Here is a 21,707-nt window from a genome sequence, read left to right as displayed (position 1 = left end):
TCAGAGATGGAAGAAAGAAAAGACAGAACAGAAGGCATTAAAGGAGAAGTTCACTTTTAAAATGAAAATTCTGTCATCATATACTCACCCTCATGTTGTTTCAAAGCTGTATGAATTTCTTTCTTCTGTTGAACAGAAAGGTAGATATTTAGAAGAATATCAGTAACCAGACAGTTTTTGGGTCCCATTGACTTCCATAGTAGGAAAAAAATATACTATGGAAGTCAATGGGACCCAAAAACTGTCTGGTTACTGATATTCTTCTAAATATCTTCCTTTCTGTTCAGCAGAAGAAAGAAATTCATACAGCTTTGAAACAACATGAGGGTGAGTATATGATGACAGAATTTTCATTTTAAAAGTGAACTTCTCCTTTAAATTCAGTCTGTGGAGGGAAGAAAGGACGAGAGGAGCAACATTTAGATGCAGAGTATAGAGCTATAAGATATGAACATAATTAAAGTGAATTTAGAGAAAATAGACAGAAAAAAAGCCATAATGAATGGTCCTCTTATTCATTTTTTGGTAGCCTTGCATGTTATAGTCACATTTTTATTATGTTGTAGAGTTCATTTTCACTCAGATTTCATTCAATTTAATGTCAACACAACATACTATCCGTGGTTTTAAATTTTACTCATGCATTGAGTGAACTGAATTTTACTCATAGCCTAAAATATATGTATTTGGGTTTGTTTAATGTTGTTGAATAGCCTTGATGATGTGTGATAATAAATCGTGTTTTTAATACAGGACCATTTTTGATAAATCAGGGATGGCCCATTACCAGACAATCTGGCTAACATTGTCACGGATACATGATCTCAAAATGTTCATTTCTTGCAAATAACACTTTATATGTATTCAAATTGAAATAGCTGGACTTTAAAGTTAACAAAAATAAGAAAAGAAAAGAAAAGAAACATATACAGTACTGTGCAAAAGTCTATTTAATGATATATAAGTCAGTTATTCATATCTTTTGCTGTAGTGTGTCAGTAGGAAATATCAGTTTACATTTCCAAACATTCTTTTTGCCATTAATTGTAATAATCCAGTGAGATTTGTGTATGCACAAGGAGTCTGACAACAGCCGGTATGATCTGATCTCACCATCATCGAGTCCGTCTGTGATTACATGAAGAAACAGAAAAAACTGAGACAGACTAAATCCAGAAGAACTGCGGGAACGTCTCCAAGATGCTTGAAGAAACCTTCCTGCAAAGCTACAGTATACTGTGAAAAGTACTGGCACGTGTGTTAAAATGCTGTAAAGTGAGAATGCTTTCAAAAATAAAATCACAAATTGAATTTATTTATGATTTAACTTCTATTAACAAATTCAAATCAATATATGGTGTAACGACCCTTTGCGTTTAAAACGGCTATTAACATGCCTTAGACTTTTGCACAGTAGCTACTGTAGGTATCTAAATCACACATTTAACAAAAAGTGTCCCACTTTACCTGCATTCACCCTTATTAGGGTTTTGGAATCTATTTAAACCAGATTTTTTTTTTTTTTTTTTTTTTTTAAATCTTCTTCTTGTTCTTTTTCTTCTTCTTATTATTATTATCATCATCATTATCTGTTTTTCTTCATCATTTCATCATCATCATCATCATCATCATCTGTCGTGTGTGTTTTCAACTCAAGGCATTACGTCATCAGCATTACCTGGCAGCATTTGCCAAACTGACAATAGGCTATTTCTCCTCATAATTGATTTAGAATTAGAATTATTAGAATTATTCCCACAGAATTAGTCTCTTCACTGACTAATATTCTTGTAATAGCTAGGCTAATTGTAATGTAATAATTCTTGTGCATTTCAATGATGAATTGACATATGAAATAGGTAGCCTATGTCGTCACGACTCATGACGTCACTGGCTTTCGATTTCACTTTCTAAGGTATTCAGCTTTGGAATTTCTTACAGTAAAAGTCAAGTTCACACGCAAACCCAAAGAAACATGACAATTCTTCTTCTGCAAACCAACAAACAAACAGACATACATTACTAAAATAAATGAATAAACAAAACACTCGCTGTAGCACATGTAAACATTTGTGTAATTAATATATAGGCTATATTTACGGTGTCCAACATTGATTTATGCTTTATTCTGATAAACAGTAGACCTATCGTGTAATTTCTTTGTTTATGTATTTAGAAGTCCTGTTCGTTATATCTACAAGGCAACACGAGTCAATTCTCTCTCTCTCTCTCTCGCTCTCTCTCTCTCTCTTTTAATTGTTATTGTAGGGCTACTGTACATTACCAATAGGTCTTCTATGGTGTTTATACTGTATTTATTCAAGTGTAATTAATGTATTTGTTATTTACTTGTGAACACAATGAGAGGTCACTGTAGGAATTCTGATGAAACGCTAAACTTCCCCCACTCAGTCTCGAGCGTGCGCACTGTGGTTTACCTATCGCTCAGGTGTGTGGCCGCTGACATCTGAAAAGTGAATCTCATATTCGATTCATGAGATAGGGCCATAGCATATATAAGAGGACAGCATGGAGGAGAAGACACAACATCATCCAACAGCAGTAAAGAACAACCGGAGGACTGAAACAGCAGCAGCTCATCAAGCGGATCAACCTGTGGAATCACTGATCATCACTCGAGACATCAGAATGAATGTTCGTCTGGATCTTCAGCTCTGCCTTCTTCTGGCAGTGTGTGTCAGCTCTGTGCTGAGCTGCAGGTGGACCAAACATGGTCGACATGGTCCATCAAAGTTTCAGCGCCACCATGGAATCTCTTTGGATCACATCAGAACGATGGTGAGTGTTTTTTATACTTTTTTTAAATAATTATTTTTCATACCTATATTTTATGGCTATTCACTGAGAGACTAATATTTGTATTAAAAAAATTGTCATGATGGTCGTGTAAAAAAAAAAAAAAAAAATTCGGAAAGTTTTTTGATCCCTATACTGTATCATATTTGATACATGACTTTATAAGATCTCTAAATGTAGCTGAAAAACCACAATCTTCACATTGATAATTCACACATTTAATAAGTAAAAGGTCTTTTAGTACAATGTAGAAATGTCCAGTGTGTAAAATAAACGTAAGAATAACTTTTATATTGTTAGGGATATTTCAAGATGAACACTTACTGGACTGAAGTAACTTAGATTTACTTGATTAAAAAAAAAAAAATCATGTTGAAATGTGAGTATCAATATGATGCATCAGGCTTTTGAGGAAAGTTTATTTGTATATCTGTCAATCATCATTGATTGATTGATTGTTTATTTACATTGCATTATATGTTTTGCTCCATATCTATGGTTCATAAAACTAAACATTTAAATATCATCTTACTAAGACGTATTATTGTGAGATCTACTGATATTTCCATGAATTTTATGTCAGTATCTGTTACACTGATTTACATTACAAGCTGTCAGAATTTCATCTTACTTTTTGGCCATGTAAATCTCAACCTCTACAGCAACGTTCATATTTCTGCTCAGTTTTTGGCCCTGATGAACTTCATATTCTTACAATATCATACTATATGACCCATAACAATCAAATACAATACAAAAAAAATTAAAAAAAGCATTCAGATCTGAATCTGTTCACTCTGTTCAATATAGTCTCTTCATTAAATCTGTTTCTGAATATTTTGCAGGGTGAGATCCATAATGACCATGAGGACATCATCAACCCTATCCCATATGAGCTGATCAATAACCACAGAAGAGCAGAGGTTAGCAAAAATGATTTTTCACAAAAAACAAAACAAAACAAAAAACCAACCCTGGTTTGTGCTGTTGATTATAAAGCTATATTCATATATGTATCTCTATTGTTTTCAGCCTAAGAAGCAGATCCTGTTTGTCATCCAGGCTCTGCAAGAGATCACTGGCCTCTTTGACGACGCCGTCGTGCCCTGGGATGCTAAAAAAATGGAGGAGTTCTTAAACATCATCCATTCGCAGACTGATGGACTGTGCTCGTGTGTGAATAGTACTGATAGTACTGAGTGTGTGAGTACAGTTTGTTTATATTTGCATATATACGTAATGTCATCAGCAGTCGAGCCAGAGGAACTCATTCTTTTCTTTCTGAATGCAGGGTGATTACAACAAAATGAAGAGGAACAAAAAGCTGCATCTCTATTTTGGAAGATTGAGACAAATGACAGAGCTGAACAAGGTGAGATTCTTCTTCTAATGTAGAAAGATGAACCTTTCTCAGCTATAAATGTGGAAACTCATCCTAATGTTGCATTACTCTCACAGGAGGATGGAGGTGAAAGCTGGGAGATCGTCAGAACACGGGTCATGAGTCTGATGAAGCAGCTGGAGTTCCCCTTCGACACTCAGGCTTAATGACTGGACTTCTAGAAGATCGCATTTACAAAAGAACATAAAAATATTTCAGTGTTGTTAATCAGTGTTTACACTCCTCTTTTTATTACAGTAGATTCATTGTTATACAGTTGAAAAAGAGTTATATATTGTTTATTTATTTGATGTTTTAAATCTTTATATTAAAGATATTACATTTGAATAATTACTTAAGATATTTAGAATGATTATTTATTGTTATTTAAAAAAAAATTATTTAAACATATTTTATATATTTTATATGATATATTTTGCATAGTTTTATCCTTATTTATGTATTTGTTTATTTATTAATGAATCCTTCATTCTAGCCGTGACATTAATATGCAAAAATTCAGTGATTACCGATTATATAAAAAATATGTATTTTGTATTTCTGACATTCAATAAAAACTTGAATTTTATATATTTTGTGAATTTATTTATGAAATATAAAGATAGTTTATAAAATCCTTTCAAAAGAAAATGTTTGCCGACTACAGCACTTTTCAGAACATCACACACTTGTGGACTTTGTAGAAGTTTAAGGAAAAACTGAACATCATACACTAAACAACTGAGGATCTCACACATCATCATCATCATCATCATATGAATATGGAAGCCCATTTAATGCTATGAAATGTCAGAATTATGACATAAAAATGATGAGAATTTAGGACTTTAAAAGTCGAAATTATGACATAAACCCTGGTTTCACAGAAAAGGCTTGAGTCTAGTCCTGGGCTAAAATGCACGTGTGAGCTGTTTTAACTAAGTCTCTTGTATCTTAAAATATGTAAGTGGCATTGTTTTATCTCAAGATGCACACCAGTAATGTTTTTACGGCACATTTGTAAAAGCTACTTAAATGTCCTAGTTAAACTTAGGCCCAATCCTGGCTTAATCTAAACCCTGTCTGTGATATCGGGGGTCTTTGGTGTTTTATGCCCCCAACGTCGCCTTCCAGGCAGCGAGGGGATGGGTAGGTTTAAGGTTGAGGGTTAGCTGCCTCTAAGGAGCCATTGGGGGCATAAAACACCATCGAGCTGATATCGGGCCAGTATGTTGTGCCGAATTTCGACACCCAAATTATTACCACCCTAGCATTGGTAGGTTTAGGATTAGTTGTGGGGGAGGGGTTAGGATTAGGGGCGGGGTTAGGATTAGGCAATCATGACTTCAACTAGGTGGGTAATAATTTGGCAGGGGGTCGAAATTCGGCACAACAGGTGTTAAATCTGTTGAAAAATCGTGTGTATTCAAGCCTGAAAATGATTTCGACTGTTAGTTTGTCTGAATGGCCATAAGATGGCGCGCTTTCCCTGCAGCTCTTACAGCACTTTATTATTAGAAGACTAAACACTGTCTCTTTCTGTCAGTCTGTGGCTCTTTTTGTATTTCTTTCTCTCTCTTTTCCACATGTGTATTATCCTGTCTCAGTCTCCATTCAAGTATGTAGGCCTATTTAATCCATATATAGGCCTACAGACAGTCCAAACTGACCAAATGTGATCTGTTTTCAAATGTTTTAGGGTAAAAAATCAAAACAAATACTAACATAAAATGAAGAACACGTATTTAGGATTTTGCAATATTTTACTAGTCAAATAGCAAAAAACACTGACAATGTTAAATCCTTGTACAGACGGTCAAATGTTCTTTGCAGATGCTCTTTCAAATCATCAGACTTGTGGAGTCCATATCAGATATAAAAAGCGACCAAAATATACCAAAAAAAGCTGCTTTGTGGAAAACACCTGATGCTTATTTTAACAGAAATGAAGTGAAAGTAGACATTTGATTTGCAGGTTCCTTTAGCTTTGAGCAGTTCCTTACCACTAGTATTTTTATTTCCACATACACAGCACCTTATTATCACGAAAGAACAGCCAGAGCCAGTGCATTTATAAAACAAACACACTCACAAAAAAAACAAAAAACAATTAGCACATAACACAATATCAGTTGATAAACTGAGTAATAAAGAAAACAAACAAGCAAACAATAAAAACATAAGTTAAATGTATCACAGCCCTGCTAACAAAAATATGTTCCAAGAACGTTTTGCTAACGTTCTCATTAAGTTATGAAAACGTTATTTCTCAATGTTCTCAGAACATCTTTTAAAACATTTTTTTCTCGGTTATGTGAGCATTACAGAATGTTTTCTCTATTTTATCATTTTGCAAGTATTATGGGAATGTTACATTTGGATGTTCTCTGAACCATCTGAAAAAAAGTAGTAGGCTAACATTAAAAAAAAAACATTATATTAAAATATTTCAGAAAAATGTTCCATGAATAATGTGTAAATAACTATTTTGCGGGTAATGTTTTGATAATGTTATTAAAGACCATAACTTTCTATTAACATTACTGGAAGAAGGACAGTACACATCTGAGAACGGTCCCTGTTAGCTGGGAATATTGTTATGGAAATGTGTAAATTCCACAACATCATCAAACTAAACGGCATATAAACGGCATGGTTACTCCTTCCGAGATAATAGTTCCACGCTTTCAAGTGAAATCTTTTTCAAACATACACTCACACTCAGTGACATCATCAGTGTGCATACAGCACAAACAGATGGACAGTCGTGATATGGACTGAACGTAATCATTGTTCTGGTGTTGAAGCTGACATCTGGATGTGTTTTTCTCACTCTTGGTCTGGGGACTCAACTTCCCATGCTGCATCTGTGGGCTCACTGGGCTGGGCGTAAACAGAGATGTCCTCGTACACATCACCACCACAATGCTCGATTTCTAAACCCTGTATACAGCACACAGAGAATCAGAAAAAACCCAAATTTCAAAGAATATTAAGAGCATGCATTTCATTTATAAGCCATGCATTTCATTTATGAATTATTACAGTTTTCTCAATTGATAACACACTATAATAACTGATTCGGTTGACACAATTTCCCAAACCATTAATTCAGTTCTCAAAACAAAGACACATCCCATAAAACGTTTAAAGGGATTATTCTCCCAAAAATGAAAATTCTCTCATTAATTACTCACCTTCATGTCGTCCCAAACCAATATGACTCATCAGAGCACAAATGAAGATTTTTTTGATGAAATGTGAGAGATTTCTTTCCCTCCATTGACAGTCTATGCAACTTCCACTTTGAAGCCGCAGGGACATCATTAAAGTAATCCATGTGCTTTGTTTGCGCAGAAAAAGAAATAAATGATCATTTCATTTAATATTAATCAACAACGCGTTCATGAGAACATGCACCAAGATGCATGTGTGTTGTGTTGACGCGAGAACGGACGTTGTTGCTTGAACGATCTTTTGAGATTAATATTTTGCAAATAAAGTGGTAAATTATGTTTTTTCGCAAACAAAGCACTTGCATCTCTTCATAAATTGAGGTTAAATCACTGAAGTCACATGGATTACTTCAATGATGTCTTTACTACCTTTCTGGGGCTTGAAAGTGGAAGTTGCATAGGATGTCAGTGGAGGGACAGAAAGCTCTCAGACTTCATCAAAAAGATCTTCATTTGTGTTCCGAAGATGAACGAAAGTTTTATGGTTGTTGGAACAACATGAGGGTGAGTAATTAATGACAGAAGTTTCATTTTTGGGTGAACTATCCCTTTAACACGTCACCTGTTTTATAGGTTTTAACCATATTCTCATTCATAAAACATAAACAATGATTATGTGCTATGTACATCCACAGGCTTTTCATACAGCTTACACATACAGTGTAATTACAGAACTCAGTAGTTTAGATGAGGGAAAATTCGAGATGATCCTCACTGCAGAACACGAAATCCAGGGGGAGGAGTTGGATCCAGATCCAACTCCTCCCACCTTACATATACCTAAACCTACCCATCTCCACCCCCTGATCCCTAAACCCACCCCTGCACCTACCAATCTCCACCCCTTATATCTGGATCCAACTCCGCCCCCTGGATCTCGTGCTACTGGAAAATTCACTATTTTATGTACAGTAAACTGTTGAACGTACACCCTCAGACATGTGATTTTTTTACATGTATTGTATTTTTGCAGAACTGAGAAATGACTAGGTAGAGAAATTCTTGTCAGAAGACCATGAAACTACTAAAATATTTGATTCGACATGATGATAGTTTGAGGTTTGTACGAGTTGGTGTGTAGTTATGAGATTGTGTTTACAGTTTGAGAAAATAGTTTCATGAATTATGTGTTAGCAATCGAGAAAAAAAGTAATATAGAACGATCAATTCCTACACCAGGAAAAAAGGTCTATAATTCATAAGTGCTGGTTACTTCGTCTATTGTAAATTAATTCCAAATGAAGCCAAAGGGGAATCAACTGTTGAGTGTCTACTAACAACACCAAAGACCAAAAGACCAAAGACTTTAGATATACAAATACTGTGCACTCATATTTCTATGAATGGGAGAAAGTACAACGCACAATATGGAGGAATAAGTGGTAAAGTCATTGCATCACTGCAGCTGCTTTCAGAAGCTCCAGTTGCTATAGAAACAGTCAGTGTTTGAGACACACGCTTATGACTGCACATGTGCATTGGCTGGTCCAGCCTGAAAAATTTTGAGTGTTCAGAGACAAAATTAATGAGACAGTTGTTGTCAGATTTCATTGGTGATTTTAAATATGAAATTTAATCATGAGCTTGGTGAACAGCTTTAAAGAGTTTGATGTTTCCCCACTGAGAGAGATAGGAGCTGCACGTGCATGACTGAAATAGCCATCCGAGAGGCGTTTCAAAGATGGCCGCCGAGTGAAATGACTTGCCTTAAAGTGACTTTGGTGAATGAATCAGGGTTACAATTCATTTTGATGGTCCCCTTTAGACATTCTGTTTAAGTAACGTCACACCTACATGTCAACTAACTCTCATTAGATTTTATTTTGAGTATTAGCAAACTGTTGAATTAGGGTTAGGTGTTAGGGTTTGGATTAGTAGAATCAGCTGACATGCAATTGCAAAGTTACTTAAGGCCCGTTCACACCAAGGATAATAACTATTTTAATAACTAAGTTACTATATTGGTTAGGGATGCACCAATATGAAAACTTTGGTGGATACCGATAACTTTATATTTGAAAGCCGATAACCGATACATTGACCAATAAATGTAAATCCATATTTTTATATCATTTTTGAGAGCCTGATTACAAAAACAAAAGTCTCACCATTAAGAGCCTTGTCCCAAGCACACAATTATAATATTCTCATTATAATGTTATGTAGCCTATATGACAGACTTGCACTGAACATGTTGCACTTTACTGTATTTTCCTTTTTGAACTGATTTCAACTGATTGCAATTCAAAAGGAAATAATACATTTATTAAATACACTGCTTTAATATGTCGGCCAAATTTTCTTATCGAGCCGATAACGATAACATTAAAAATGAACGTATATCGGCCGATATATTGTGCATTCCTTACATTTTGTATTGCAAAACAAGTCAAAAATACTAAGCAAATAATTTTTTGCAGTGCAAACTGACACAGACCAACTGACCTCATGGAACGCCGCTCGGCCAATCAAATTCGATGACCGGAGCTTGAAAACTTTAGAAATGTTCCTATTTGTGTTATGAAATCGCATTGTACATCACAAGTATAATTTCATGCATTGTCTATCACAACAGACCATGTGTGTTTTCACTTCCTGTAGTGCATGCAACAATAGTTGCAGAAACTCAACCAACCATAAACCAACACATGACAGTAACAAGCTAACCGAATGAACCAAAACCGTCACCTCATATATGTGATCATCCTCAGGTTCTTCATAATCCGCTTCTTCTTTCTTCTCCTGAAACCAAACACAATGAGAAACTGCTGTTTTTGCTTATTGATAACTGAATTATGGCAAAAAAAACTAAAAAGTTGGTTAAACTAATTTCGAATGGTCCATTTTAGATATTCAACTAACTATAAGTGACTACATGTCAACTAGCAGTCATGAGAGTATTACTAGACTGCCTGTTTAATTTTTAATTTTGATGCTCCTCAACCAATTTTCTAGTGACTATATGTAACTTTGCAACTACATATCAACTTATTCTACTAAACCAAACAGTCTAATACTCTAATGAGAGTCAGTTGACATGTAGTTGCAAATCAATGATTTAGTTCACATATAGTTGCAAAGTTACTCACAGTGACTAGAATGTCTAAAGTGGACTTTCGAAATAAAGTGTAAAGTGCACATAGTAATAAAGAACGTCTGTGGCTCTTACCAGCTTGTAAAACTGAACCAGAGGAACGACAATGCACAAAATCAACAGAAAAGCCTGAAGGAAAATGATAACATCCTTGACTCTAGATCTGCGCAAGATAGCTTGGGGATCACTATATCCTATGGAAGAAACAAAGAAACACAAGTATGGTAAACAGGCTAGCGAAGAAAGAAAGTGAATGACATCAACAACAAATCATCACCTACTGGACACTTGAAGCGCAGTTCCCGGTCCAAGAGTATCATTCAGCTTGCAAAAATAAATGCCGCTGTCCTCAACCTCCACTTTCTTTATGAGAATAGAGGCATTTGTTTTTTCACTCTTCTCCTTTATATATATTCTTTGGCTGTTCTTGAGTGTGTCTTTGTCAGCCCGGTCTTTGAACCACACTACACGACCCGGCATAGACGACTGAGACGACACACAGAATATCATCACATTCTGATCTGTCTTAACGCCAAGAAATCGTGGCTTCTGGAACACATGGATATGTTTTGCTTCAGCTGAAATTATGAGATAGACAGAGAGAAAATATATAAGACAGAACCGGTTTAATATTGCAATGGCCATTTGCTGTAAGTTATCAGCAGAAGTAAAACCATGAAACATGCTTGGCATTATCAAAGACACTTAACAGTATGTGCATCCCACATTATAACTGTTTATTTTTAAGGTGGCACATGCAAACTTGTTTTGAAGCGGTGGGACTTCCTCTTTCACTCACAGATGGGAAGGAAGAACAACGCTGAAAACAAGTCTAGGGCAACTGTAATATGCAAAATGTAATCCTGCAACTTTTAAATGTAAAACAAAAATCAAATCAATCGGCTGTAAAGAACTGCTGTCTTAAACAATTCCTCCCATATCTTAAAAAGTGCATCAAAAAAATGTGGCATTTCAGAGAGTACCATGTTTAAAACTCAAACAAAAATGCAGTTTTTAATGTATAAAACAGCCATTTACCTGAGAGGTAAATCAGCGCCATGACTGAACATCCCAGCAGGAAGGAATGCATGGTTCTTGGTCTTGAAATGCACCTCTCCAAGAAAATGTAGTAGTCGGTACAGATCAGAAAGACAGAACTGAAGGAAGCCAGCTGAAGGGTGCGGGTCATGAAGCTGTGATGATACAATTCCGTTTCTGAGAAGAAACATGCAAATCCATACACCCATGCATCAAAATGATAAGGAGCAAGTGAATCATCTCGATGCAAAATACATTAAGAATGATATAGGCTACTTTACCATTTATGTACAAAGATGACTAAACAAAATACAAATTAAAATGTCAACTGCATGCATCACTGCACTGTAAGATACAAACCTGTAGAAAAACAGATCGTGTCCTGGTAGAAAATACATTTTTAGATTTTTGTCTTGTTTTTCAGACCAGTACATACATCTAAACAACTAACAATTTGAAGTAAAATGACTTAAGTCTTGTTTAATGACATATTTATCAAAAAGAAGTTAAATTTAAGAGCTTAAAACAAGAAACATCTGCCGCTGAGGTAAGACAAATATTACTGTTTTCCTTTTGAATTAAATTTTCGCACCTCGCTGGCAGGTATTTCTTGATTTAAGATTTTCTTTTTAGATATTTGTAATGGGATATGATATCAGTGTGTGATATCAATAAAACACATCAACAAATTATGAAAGGATTATTATTGCCGCTTCCATAGACACCAGTGTGTATTTTACAAGCTTTTATTGTATACATATAAATGTAGAAATGGACTGGTTTTTTTTTTGTTTTTTTTACTTTTCTTAAAAGAAATTAGCCATTGTAATATGAATACACTCAGAAACAGTTCAATCAAAAGCCCTGTTATACTGCCTTCTGCAATTACTGATTAGTGATTATAAAGAAGAATCAGCCTAATGGCTGCAAACAGTATCTGTTAAAAGCAATAATTATGAGAACATTTAAAATAAATCTGCATCTGCATTGTTTCTCACATTGCCAGTCATTGAATTTGTTCAATGACAAATACTCTGAGTTTGTTCTCTGCATGTAACCCATCCAAGTTAGTGCCCACACATTAGGAGTAGTGATAGTGAACACACACACACTGCATGGACACAATTGTGGGTTACTCATTTCCTGCCGGTATTGAGAATCGAACCCGCAACCTTCGGGTTGCAAGTCTCTACTAACCATAAGGCGACGACTACTCGCAGAGTCAGAGTTCTCTGAAAAGTTGTAATTACGAGTTCTTCTAGGACGTGAATGCATTTTGGAATCTCTTTGTGGTACTCCAACATGGCGTGAACGCACCTATAGTCCATTACAGGGGTGTTCAGTCCTGTTCCTGGAGACACCCCTTCCAGCAGAGTTTAGCTCCAGCCCTAATTAAACACATCTCAGCCCGATCACTAAAGCTTCCAGGCAGGTGTGTTGAGCTAAACTTGTCCTCCAGCGGCGGGATTGCACATCCATGGTCTATAATCTTCATTTTGCGTTTTTACTGTTGCTGATGTTTTTGCCATGCTGAATTTTGTTGTGTCCCATACATGTCTTTAATTTACATGCATAAGTTGGTGCTTTCCATGCGCATCTGCGGTGCAGTCCATCACAGTGGGTGGAGATAGCAGCAGTCGTTGAGCTGTGTGAAGTGTACTGCACTCTTTACAGCTGTAACCACACACACACACACGCACACAGACTCTATTATCAGGCAAAGTCAGAACTGTTTGAGGGGGCAAGGGAAGTGGTGTACCTTCTCAAAAAACTCAGATGTGAAAATAATCAATGGTACAAAGATAAAAATAAACGTCACGGTTTCACAAACAGGGCTTAGATTAAGCCAGGATTAGGCCTTAGTTAAATTAGGACATTTAAGTAGCTTTATTAAATGTGCCTGAGAAAAAAACCCCAAAAACATTACTTGTTTGCATCTTCAGACAAAACAATGGTATTGACATATTTTAAGATATGCCAGTGCAAGTTACTTTCAGTTAAAACAGCTTAGACATGCATTTTAACCTGGGACTAGCTTAAGCCTTTTCTGTGAAACCGGGCAATATGTGAGATGAAGCAGTGCATTCAGAGTGCATTCAGAGTGTGTTTTAGGCACCATGAAAGTGGCTTACGCTCCAGCGCAGGTTTTGTTCTGGGTAAGAGATCTCAAACTGAAATGAGCTGAGAGCAAAGTGACACATCTCTGATGCGATAAAGTCACTCCCCCAGTTTCTCTTGCTCCAAATTAAAGGTCACTACATAGTAACAGATTTTTTAAGACAAAATCGTCCCGTTTTTAGCAATGTCTGTTTATTATAATTATTTTATATGATTTATATATTATAATTATTATACGCTTAATCCATTATACATGGGCAATTTTAGTCTAACAATTATTCTTGCACATTTTGTTTCAATTTAGGCCTATATAAATACAGTATATACAGATGATATGTAATATAAATACGCTTTAGTATCAATAGATAAAGCTTTAAAAATGATTACATGTGAGCTTACATATTCAAACCTTTATATATCTAAATATAGACCTAACTTAACAACTTTCACTGATATAGCAAGATATTTTCTTCTTGCTGTGTGAATACATTTATATACTTCATATTCTTCAATCTTTTAATCTTTGTCAGAAGAGAGAATTGAATCGCACTGACTCTCACACGAGAAATGAATGGCAGTTTTGAGCCTGATTAGATTGGTTTGGGTTTGTCAACTCAAAACTAATCCTGTAACCCTGAGTTTGTTCAACTACCATCATACAGGCCTCTGGTATATGTGTAACTAAAACTATAGTCCAATGGCCAATCAGAAATATCCCAAAATTCAAAACTGAAAATATGCCATTCCATCAACAACTAACTAAAATCATTTGAATGTTTTAGAAAAACAAGGTAAGCCCTGTGATGGACTGGGCATCAGTTCACCGTGGTTCCTGTGTACAGCCTGAGACACTGGGATGGATGTAAAAAAAAAGGTATTTACCCCTGATAATATGTGTAATGATTTAGAAACTGTCTGCTAAAACCCACGCACACAAAACACACTTCACTGCCTCACTTTCTGATTGACTCAGATGCTGTGGGAACACTTTCATGACTTTCACTTAAAGTTGTCCTAAGAACCATAACATTTTTAAGTTATTTGTCCAATAAAATCTTTTAAGCATTTCTAAACACTGAACAGTAATATAGGTCAGCATTCAGAACAACCACCTCAGTTTATAATTGTTCTTTCTCCCACTATCAGTAAATTTGTTTGTGAAAGATAAATTATATTAAAGTCGGCATGAGGGAAGTTGCGATAGGCTTTTCTTCCCAACACTCTCGGAAAAAAAGGTACACAAACTGTCACTGGGGCGGCACCCTTTTAAAAGGTACACTGTTGTACCTAAAAATGCATCTTCGTACCTTAAAGGTATATTGCTACCAAAAGTGTACATGTTAATACTAAATGGTAGGCTATTAGAACATTTTTAAAGGGTACCGTCCCAGTGACAGCTTTTGTACCATTTTTCTACGAGTGTAACGTACACTCAACGGCCATATTGTCATGATAGCATCACACAGTTGCTGAAGATATGTCGACTGCTCATCCATGATGTGAATCTCCTGTTTCACCACATCCTAAAGCTGCTCTACACTCTCAGAAAAAAAAGGTACAAAAGCTGTCACTGTGGCGGTACCTTTTCAAAAGGCACACCTTTGTACCTGAAGAGTGCATATAAGTCCCTCAAAGGTACATATTGGTACCAAACGTGTACATATTAGTTCCAAAATGTACATATTAGTACCTAAATGGTACATATTAGAACCCTTTTGAAGGGTAGTGTCCCAGTGACAGCTTTTGTACCTTTTTTTCTGAGAGTGTATTGGACTGAGATCTGGTGACTGTGGAGGCCATTTGATATGGTTACAATGTCCTGTTAGAGAAACCTGTCTGAGATGATTTAAGTTTTATGACATGGTCACGTTATCCTGTTAGAATTAGCCATCAGAAGATGGCTTCCCCTCCATTCTGATGCTTAGTTTCAACTTCAGCACATCGTCTTCCCCGTGTCTACATTGAGCTGCTGCCATGCGATTGGCTGATTGGATATTTGCATTATCAAGCAGTTGAGCAGGTGTACCTTGAAAACGGCCAGTGAGTGCATATCCAAGTTAAACGGCTTCACAAACAAACAAATGCAGGGCGGGACTTTTTGTCCATGGGGAATTGATTGGATGGTTTGATATTGCTGTGATGTCATGTGAGTCACAGGTTGTGGGTAGGGAAGTTATTTTGTTTAAAGGTTTACGAGAGCACATGAATAAAATAAATCATATGCACATTCAAATATTTGAGCAAATACAGCAATATTCCATTATGAAATAAGATATGTCAATTTAGATTTCATGACTACTTTACTTTAAAATTTTAAAAATGTAAGTTGCCTATTAAATCCCCATAACACAAATGCCAATGTAGACCACTGGATTCCAAACTTATTAAGACTGGTTACCTGAGGTGAAGACATCTCTAGCTGGGGGTAAAAATAGAAGGTGTGAAATAAGAACAGCTATCCGGTAAGGGGCCACTGTGACACACAGAAAAATTCACATAGAGCACAAGTCCAATGGAAAAATGGGCTTGATAAACACCTCTGGGAAAACATATGCACAAACAACACATGATAGCATGCTAAGACTGCAAACGTCACAAAACTTGACATGAGATGAACCGTAATATTGCAAAACTGCAATCTGAGACTGCAATTCAAAACTTTAAAGCACGAAGAGACCCATGTTTATCTTATCAAATTTATTCTATGAACATTTTAAATGCACATTGAATGAAATGTTAAGTTATGATACAAAGAAAAGACAGCATCCGAGAAGTTTGCTTCTATCTGCAAAATGTATATACAGGCAATTAGAGGCGAGCAAAACCTAAAGCACTGCAATGTCTCTCTGCTTGATAAAAATGTAAACAATAGAAAATTATTTGCATATTAACAATATCAATATGAAACCAAAAAGTGCACAATACTGCACACAAGATTTTTTTTCTCACCAAAATTCATTCTCATTTAAACATATACAGTAAATTAACATACGAGAGATAACATAAGTGTTAATGCTTTTTGGTAGTTTTTAAGAGACCAAATCTAAAAACTATACACGAGGTAAATATAATTGTCTCAAAAGTGCTTAATTTTTACATTTTAAGAAATAAGACATTTGCAGTCACTTTAAGACTTCAGAGGAAATCAATCATAAATGTCTCTAATACATAGAACTTTTAGCTACAACTCACAGGTACTAAAACATTGAATGTACTTGGGGGAGAATGAACTTGATAGGGTTTTAAAATGACATATTTTAAATTGGATGAAAGGAATTTAAAAAAAGGTGTGTAAACATCACCACCATATCTCCACTAACAAATATGAATTTCAGTTGAAGATTAATTAGGTAAGAACTGCATGTGGCATCTACAGGACATTTCAGGCTCTTTTTAAAATGAAGGTTTTCAATTATAACTAATTGTCACCAAACACATGTTCCTTTCTAAGTTTAAGTAACATCTGGACAGAGAAAAAGAATCTGATGTAACTTAAATTTTCACAATTTAGCTATCAATGAACGATGACAGTATGGCACTCAAATCAAATGGGACATTTTAGTGCAGATGATCCCTGTGTGTTAAATTACAGTTTAATGGATGGGGATACTTTAACCTGGTTACTTTAATAATGTCTCATTAAGTACATGAAAACCAAATAAATTGTATTTACTTTAAAGGCATTTTAGATTTTCAACCACCTGTTGTGACTAGGGAATTAAAAGTAAGTGTTACAACTGCACTATGCCTTCAATGCTTCAAGTTATTAAGCGGTAGCTCTGTATATTTCTATGGCATCGCTGTCGAAGAGTAATCAGCTGCTGAAGTAGATTTACTTATTGTAGAGTTAACGAAAGTTATCACAAGCATTATGATGTTTAAAGCAGTTGTCTTAACATATGTCAATAGACCGGGAAGATTTTAAAATGGGCAGTTCATTCATAAATACTTAAGATCGCTGTGGAAATACAAACCGGAAGACAAAAGACAACAAGCAGCGCTGAAAAGGGGCGGTGCTTGTTCATGGCACAATAACAGGATTCATGAGTTCACACTTGCAAATAATCAGATAGAGAAAAAAGTATGCGTATTTGGCGTGCTGTCCGAGGGAAGGGCTCCGAGCTCTGAATTTGGCCCGAACCCAGAGTACCCCTGTATCTCTGGTTAACCAGGCAAGTGTGAGGAGACAGGGTGGTGGAGGGATGGAGGGTACATAGGAACATAGGTAAGTCGGCTATGTAGCTATGTATATATATATATATATATATATATATATATATATATATATATATATATATATATATATATATATATATGCCTCCTCTCGTACTGATTAGATAGGCAATTTGAATGTGTTCCTCCCGAACTTTGTTAATAAAACATCATAAAATGTGGAAATGGCTCTAACTGCTCAACTGTAAACGAATACAATGGCAAAACAACTTGGCTAAATAATGACATATACTGGGACATTTCTAATTGGGAACAAATAAGATAAAAAAATGTAATTAATAAAAAAAACAGTACTCCCAATAAATGGCATTCCAATGTCACATCATAGCAGTCCTGTGTAATCCTTCAAGCCGAGCATTTTTGGAGCATCTGTTGTTCAGTGCGTGCAGGTGATACTCGATTTACACCCAAGGGTTATCTAAGTCCAAAGACATTGGCTGCCAGTTATACTATTGTCTCTTTTAATGTTGCATTCTCTGAACTGCACAGGCCATGCATTGCGGGTGCAGATCGGAGGATCATCTCCCTTGTGCACTCCACTGGGATTATGAGTTGTCCCTGCGGTCGAGGGTAGGTCACTGATGCTCCATGCTGCGGGACCGAGGTGGGCTCAGGTGGCGGTCCATTAGATGGCATAGGCCTAGCCTGCAACTCAAGAGCCATGGCAAGTTCTGGGTTGCTACCATACAAGGCATCCATTTTCCTTTCAATTAGCCCTTGGGTTTCAGGAGGTTCTTCATCGCCCTGACTACTAACTTTTCTCTTTGAGCGACGCAAAAAGCAGGCATGGCGGATAGCACGTTTGAGGAGATGTCTACGGTATGTTCGTTGAACCGCAATGGCTGCTCGCTCTTCCTCCTTCCTCCTGAGAGTGGTGGTGATTGGCTCAAATGAGGCAGATGTGGGGTTGTTCATTACGAACTTGGCTTCAATGCTCTTCTGCATGGCAGTCATCTCGATGGTGTCGCCAAGAACCTCACGGGTAACTGCCAGAAGAATATCCAGACAGTGGATTTTGTCTCCGCTTACAATGGGCAGATCCATGGTGATTAGTTTGAGGCGGTTAGGTTTGGCAATCCGCAGAGGTTCCTGCAAGGTATCGACAAAGTCAAACAAGCGGTTGTATTCGATGAACTGTGTAGCATCAACGTCAAACTTTTCCCATGTCTCGTCGAACATCGTAAAGTCATCCTCGCAGAGTGGGTCTCCACTCTCCTCTTGAGCAACATTGAAGTTCTCAAGAATGATGGCAATGTACATGTTCACAACCACCAGGAACGACATGATTATGTAACTGCAGAAAAACATGATGCCCATGCCAGGATTCCCACAGTTACCCCGAACATCTGTACCAGGGTTCTCTATGTCAGGGTCACAATCTGGAGGGCCGCTGTTCATAATAGGCAGCAGAAGCCCATCCCAGCCTGCCGAAGTTGTGATCTCAAACAGACAGATGATGCTACCGCCAAATGTTTCAAAGTTGAAGATGTCATCGATGCCTGCCTGCTTTTTCACATAGGCAAAGTTAGACATGCCAAAAATTGAGAAGATGAACATGATGAGGAACAGAAGCAGCCCAATGTTGAAGAGGGCAGGAAGTGACATCATCAAGGCAAACAAAAGAGTCCTAATGCCTTTCGCACCTCTGATGAGACGTAGCACGCGGCCGATCCTAGCAAGTCGGATGACACGGAACAAGGTGGGAGACACAAAGTACTTCTCAATGATGTCCGATAACATCAGACCTTGGGAAAGAAGAAATATGGGTTATTATAAACAATTTACCGCAGTTACAGAAGGAAAGTATACACATAGGAGCACTTATAGAACGGTTAGTATCTAGTTTATTCAAATCAGTATGATCAATGCTTAGATATTCTATATAAAAAAACTCAGCAACAAACTATAATGGCATGATGTTCAATCACTAATCACAAATCTACACTTTTGCAGAACTCCAAAAATACAAATACCTACAGTATACATACATTTAAATGCAAGTTTAGGTTGAAACAAACAATAGTGGCAGTAGAACACCAACACATTTGATTCATTTTCACACAAATTATGATTACGGAGCAGATTATTGATTAATAGACTTTTAACGTGGTTCCTTGCGTAATACTATGTAAAGACCTCAAAACACTTTCCATAGTGCATGATATGTACACTTATCGATTTTGACACTTGCATCACATAACTAGCTCCATATGTATGGCTTTTCTGACATAGTAAACTAGCTCACCTAGTACAAGTCCTATGAAACATGAGATACAATAAAAGAGCTCAAAGACATGTAGGAACAAGCCAAATGGCTTGGTTAAGTCAGAAAATAAGTATTTGTCCCGTTTGCTTTTGCTCACACTCTTGGTTAGGTTTAGGGTACATTTAGTGAAGGTGCTACATTATTTTCAAACATGATAGATCATTAACCTTTTAGCACCACTAACTAGACATTTTATTTCAGAAAACATGCAACAACCAACGTAATAAAAAAATTCCAGATTCACGTTCATCTATTTTGTATAAAACTGAACGTGGTCTTAGCGCCACTTGGTTGAAATTTCACTTTGAATGTGCAAGAAGCAACATAATGTTATTTTGCAGGAATGTTGCCACAGGCATGTTTTTCCAACGAGCCTGGGTTGTTCTACACTTACCTGCTACAGAAAGGATGACCACAACAAAATCAAAGACATTCCAGCCAATAGTGAAGAAGTACTGTCTAAGTGCAATCATCTTAAGTATGCATTCCCCTGAGAAGATGATGATGAACACCAAATTGATCAGGTACAGGATATCCTCTTTCTCAGTACTCTGGTCATCTGTCTCTATCATCATGGTCACCATATTGAGGCAGATAAGCACCATGATAAAGATGTCAAAGAACTGTTTTGAGATGAAGTCAAACACCATGCCCTGGATACAATTCTGTTAGAAAAGCAATATAGTAGATTCGTTTTTAAAAACTTTTTAAAGAGATTTAATGCTGATATTAAAATAAAACATTTTGTTGACAGTCAATTAGTTTTAATGGTAAAAAAACAGCAATGGAAGATTGAATGTAAGTAAAATGGTTCATACCGAAGGCCGAGGGATAGGTTTTGCAGGCTTTTTGGAACCCAACTTCTTCATGGCATCGTAGTACTTTTTCTGTTCCTCTGTCATGAAAAGGTCTTCCCCTCCAAAGTGCAGAAGAAACAAATATTAATTATTCTTTCTGGTAAAGAACAATTCAAACGTGCAACACAAATTCATTTGGAGGTTAGTTAAAAAAAAAGTGATACTTATCTTTGACTTTTGCTGATTAAAGTTGTCAATGATGACACCAATGAAGAGGTTGAGAGTGAAAAAGGAGCCAAAAATGATGAAAATAACAAAATATAGGTACATGTAAAGGTTGATCTCATATGATGGCTGCTCTTCTACCTGACATGGAAAAGAAATAATGAAAGTTATTATTTACTTGATTATTCTTAACCTTCGCTACAGAACTCAAATCAATGACACAACTTTGATGTCATGAGGTTTGGTAACGAGAACCAACAATGCATAATGCTATTGACGTCCAACCTGTGCCATATGCAGCATATTTGATTTGAGATTTGCACTGGTGGAGAAGAATGACTTAAATCTTTTCCCTGACATTGACAGAATTTTCAGTAATTTATGAGACAACACTTCCCGCCATTGACGGAATTTTCCGGCTTTCCGTGTTTTCACTGTTATACGGTAGGGGGCGCTATGACACATCTTCTGAAAAAGTACAGAATTTCCGGATCAAAACAAA

The 21,707-nt window shown here is 36.4% G+C and overlaps 3 protein-coding genes across 3 annotated transcripts in view; 1 reads left to right on the top strand and 2 right to left on the bottom strand.

Annotated features, from left to right (window-relative positions):
• Positions 1-2,379: 2,379 nt before the first annotated feature.
• ifnphi4 (interferon phi 4) lies at positions 2,380-4,365 on the top strand (the record flags this gene model as incomplete). The annotated part of the gene is made up of 5 exons (XM_079852153.1): positions 2,380-2,799; positions 3,663-3,740; positions 3,850-3,993; positions 4,109-4,189; positions 4,279-4,365. The coding sequence occupies exons 1-5, from the start codon at positions 2,530-2,532 to the stop codon at positions 4,363-4,365; spliced, it is 660 nt and encodes a 219-aa protein (XP_079708279.1). The 5' UTR covers positions 2,380-2,529.
• A 2,532-nt stretch (positions 4,366-6,897) lies between these two features.
• Positions 6,898-13,252, bottom strand: cd79b (CD79b molecule, immunoglobulin-associated beta). Its single transcript, XM_079851477.1, has 6 exons — positions 12,764-13,252; positions 11,567-11,743; positions 10,810-11,106; positions 10,604-10,722; positions 10,123-10,176; positions 6,898-7,141 (listed from the first exon to the last, which is right to left on the bottom strand). The coding sequence occupies exons 2-6, from the start codon at positions 11,715-11,717 to the stop codon at positions 7,028-7,030; spliced, it is 735 nt and encodes a 244-aa protein (XP_079707603.1). The 5' UTR covers positions 11,718-11,743; positions 12,764-13,252; the 3' UTR covers positions 6,898-7,027.
• A 3,123-nt stretch (positions 13,253-16,375) lies between these two features.
• Positions 16,376-21,707, bottom strand: part of scn4aa (sodium channel, voltage-gated, type IV, alpha, a) — a 46,003-nt gene continuing 40,671 nt past the window's right edge. Inside the window, exons 24-27 of the mRNA XM_079851563.1 lie at positions 21,209-21,346; positions 21,002-21,106; positions 20,578-20,848; positions 16,376-19,662 (exon numbers count right to left, since the gene is read on the bottom strand). Coding sequence (XP_079707689.1) covers positions 18,362-19,662; positions 20,578-20,848; positions 21,002-21,106; positions 21,209-21,346 — 1,815 coding nt within the window. The 3' untranslated portion in view covers positions 16,376-18,361. The remainder of the gene's footprint in view (positions 19,663-20,577; positions 20,849-21,001; positions 21,107-21,208; positions 21,347-21,707) is intronic.

Source organism: Squalius cephalus, assembly GCF_949319135.1.
Source record: "Squalius cephalus genome assembly, chromosome: 19".
NCBI lineage: Eukaryota > Metazoa > Chordata > Actinopteri > Cypriniformes > Leuciscidae > Squalius > Squalius cephalus.
Note: the sequence above shows the minus strand (reverse complement) of the source record. Positions and strands in the feature narration are given on the sequence as shown.

Excerpts from the sequence above, each read along its gene's own strand:
- cd79b (XM_079851477.1), bottom strand. The coding sequence starts at position 11,717 with ATGACCCGCACCCTTCAGCTGGCTTCCTTCAGTTCTGTCTTTCTGATC. Across the intron at positions 10,177-10,603 it reads TGGTTCAGTTTTACAAGCTG|GAGAAGAAAGAAGAAGCGGA; the intron begins GTAAGAGCCACA and ends GTTTGGTTTCAG. Across the intron at positions 7,142-10,122 it reads AGGATGATCACATATATGAG|GGTTTAGAAATCGAGCATTG; the intron begins GTGACGGTTTTG and ends TGCTGTATACAG.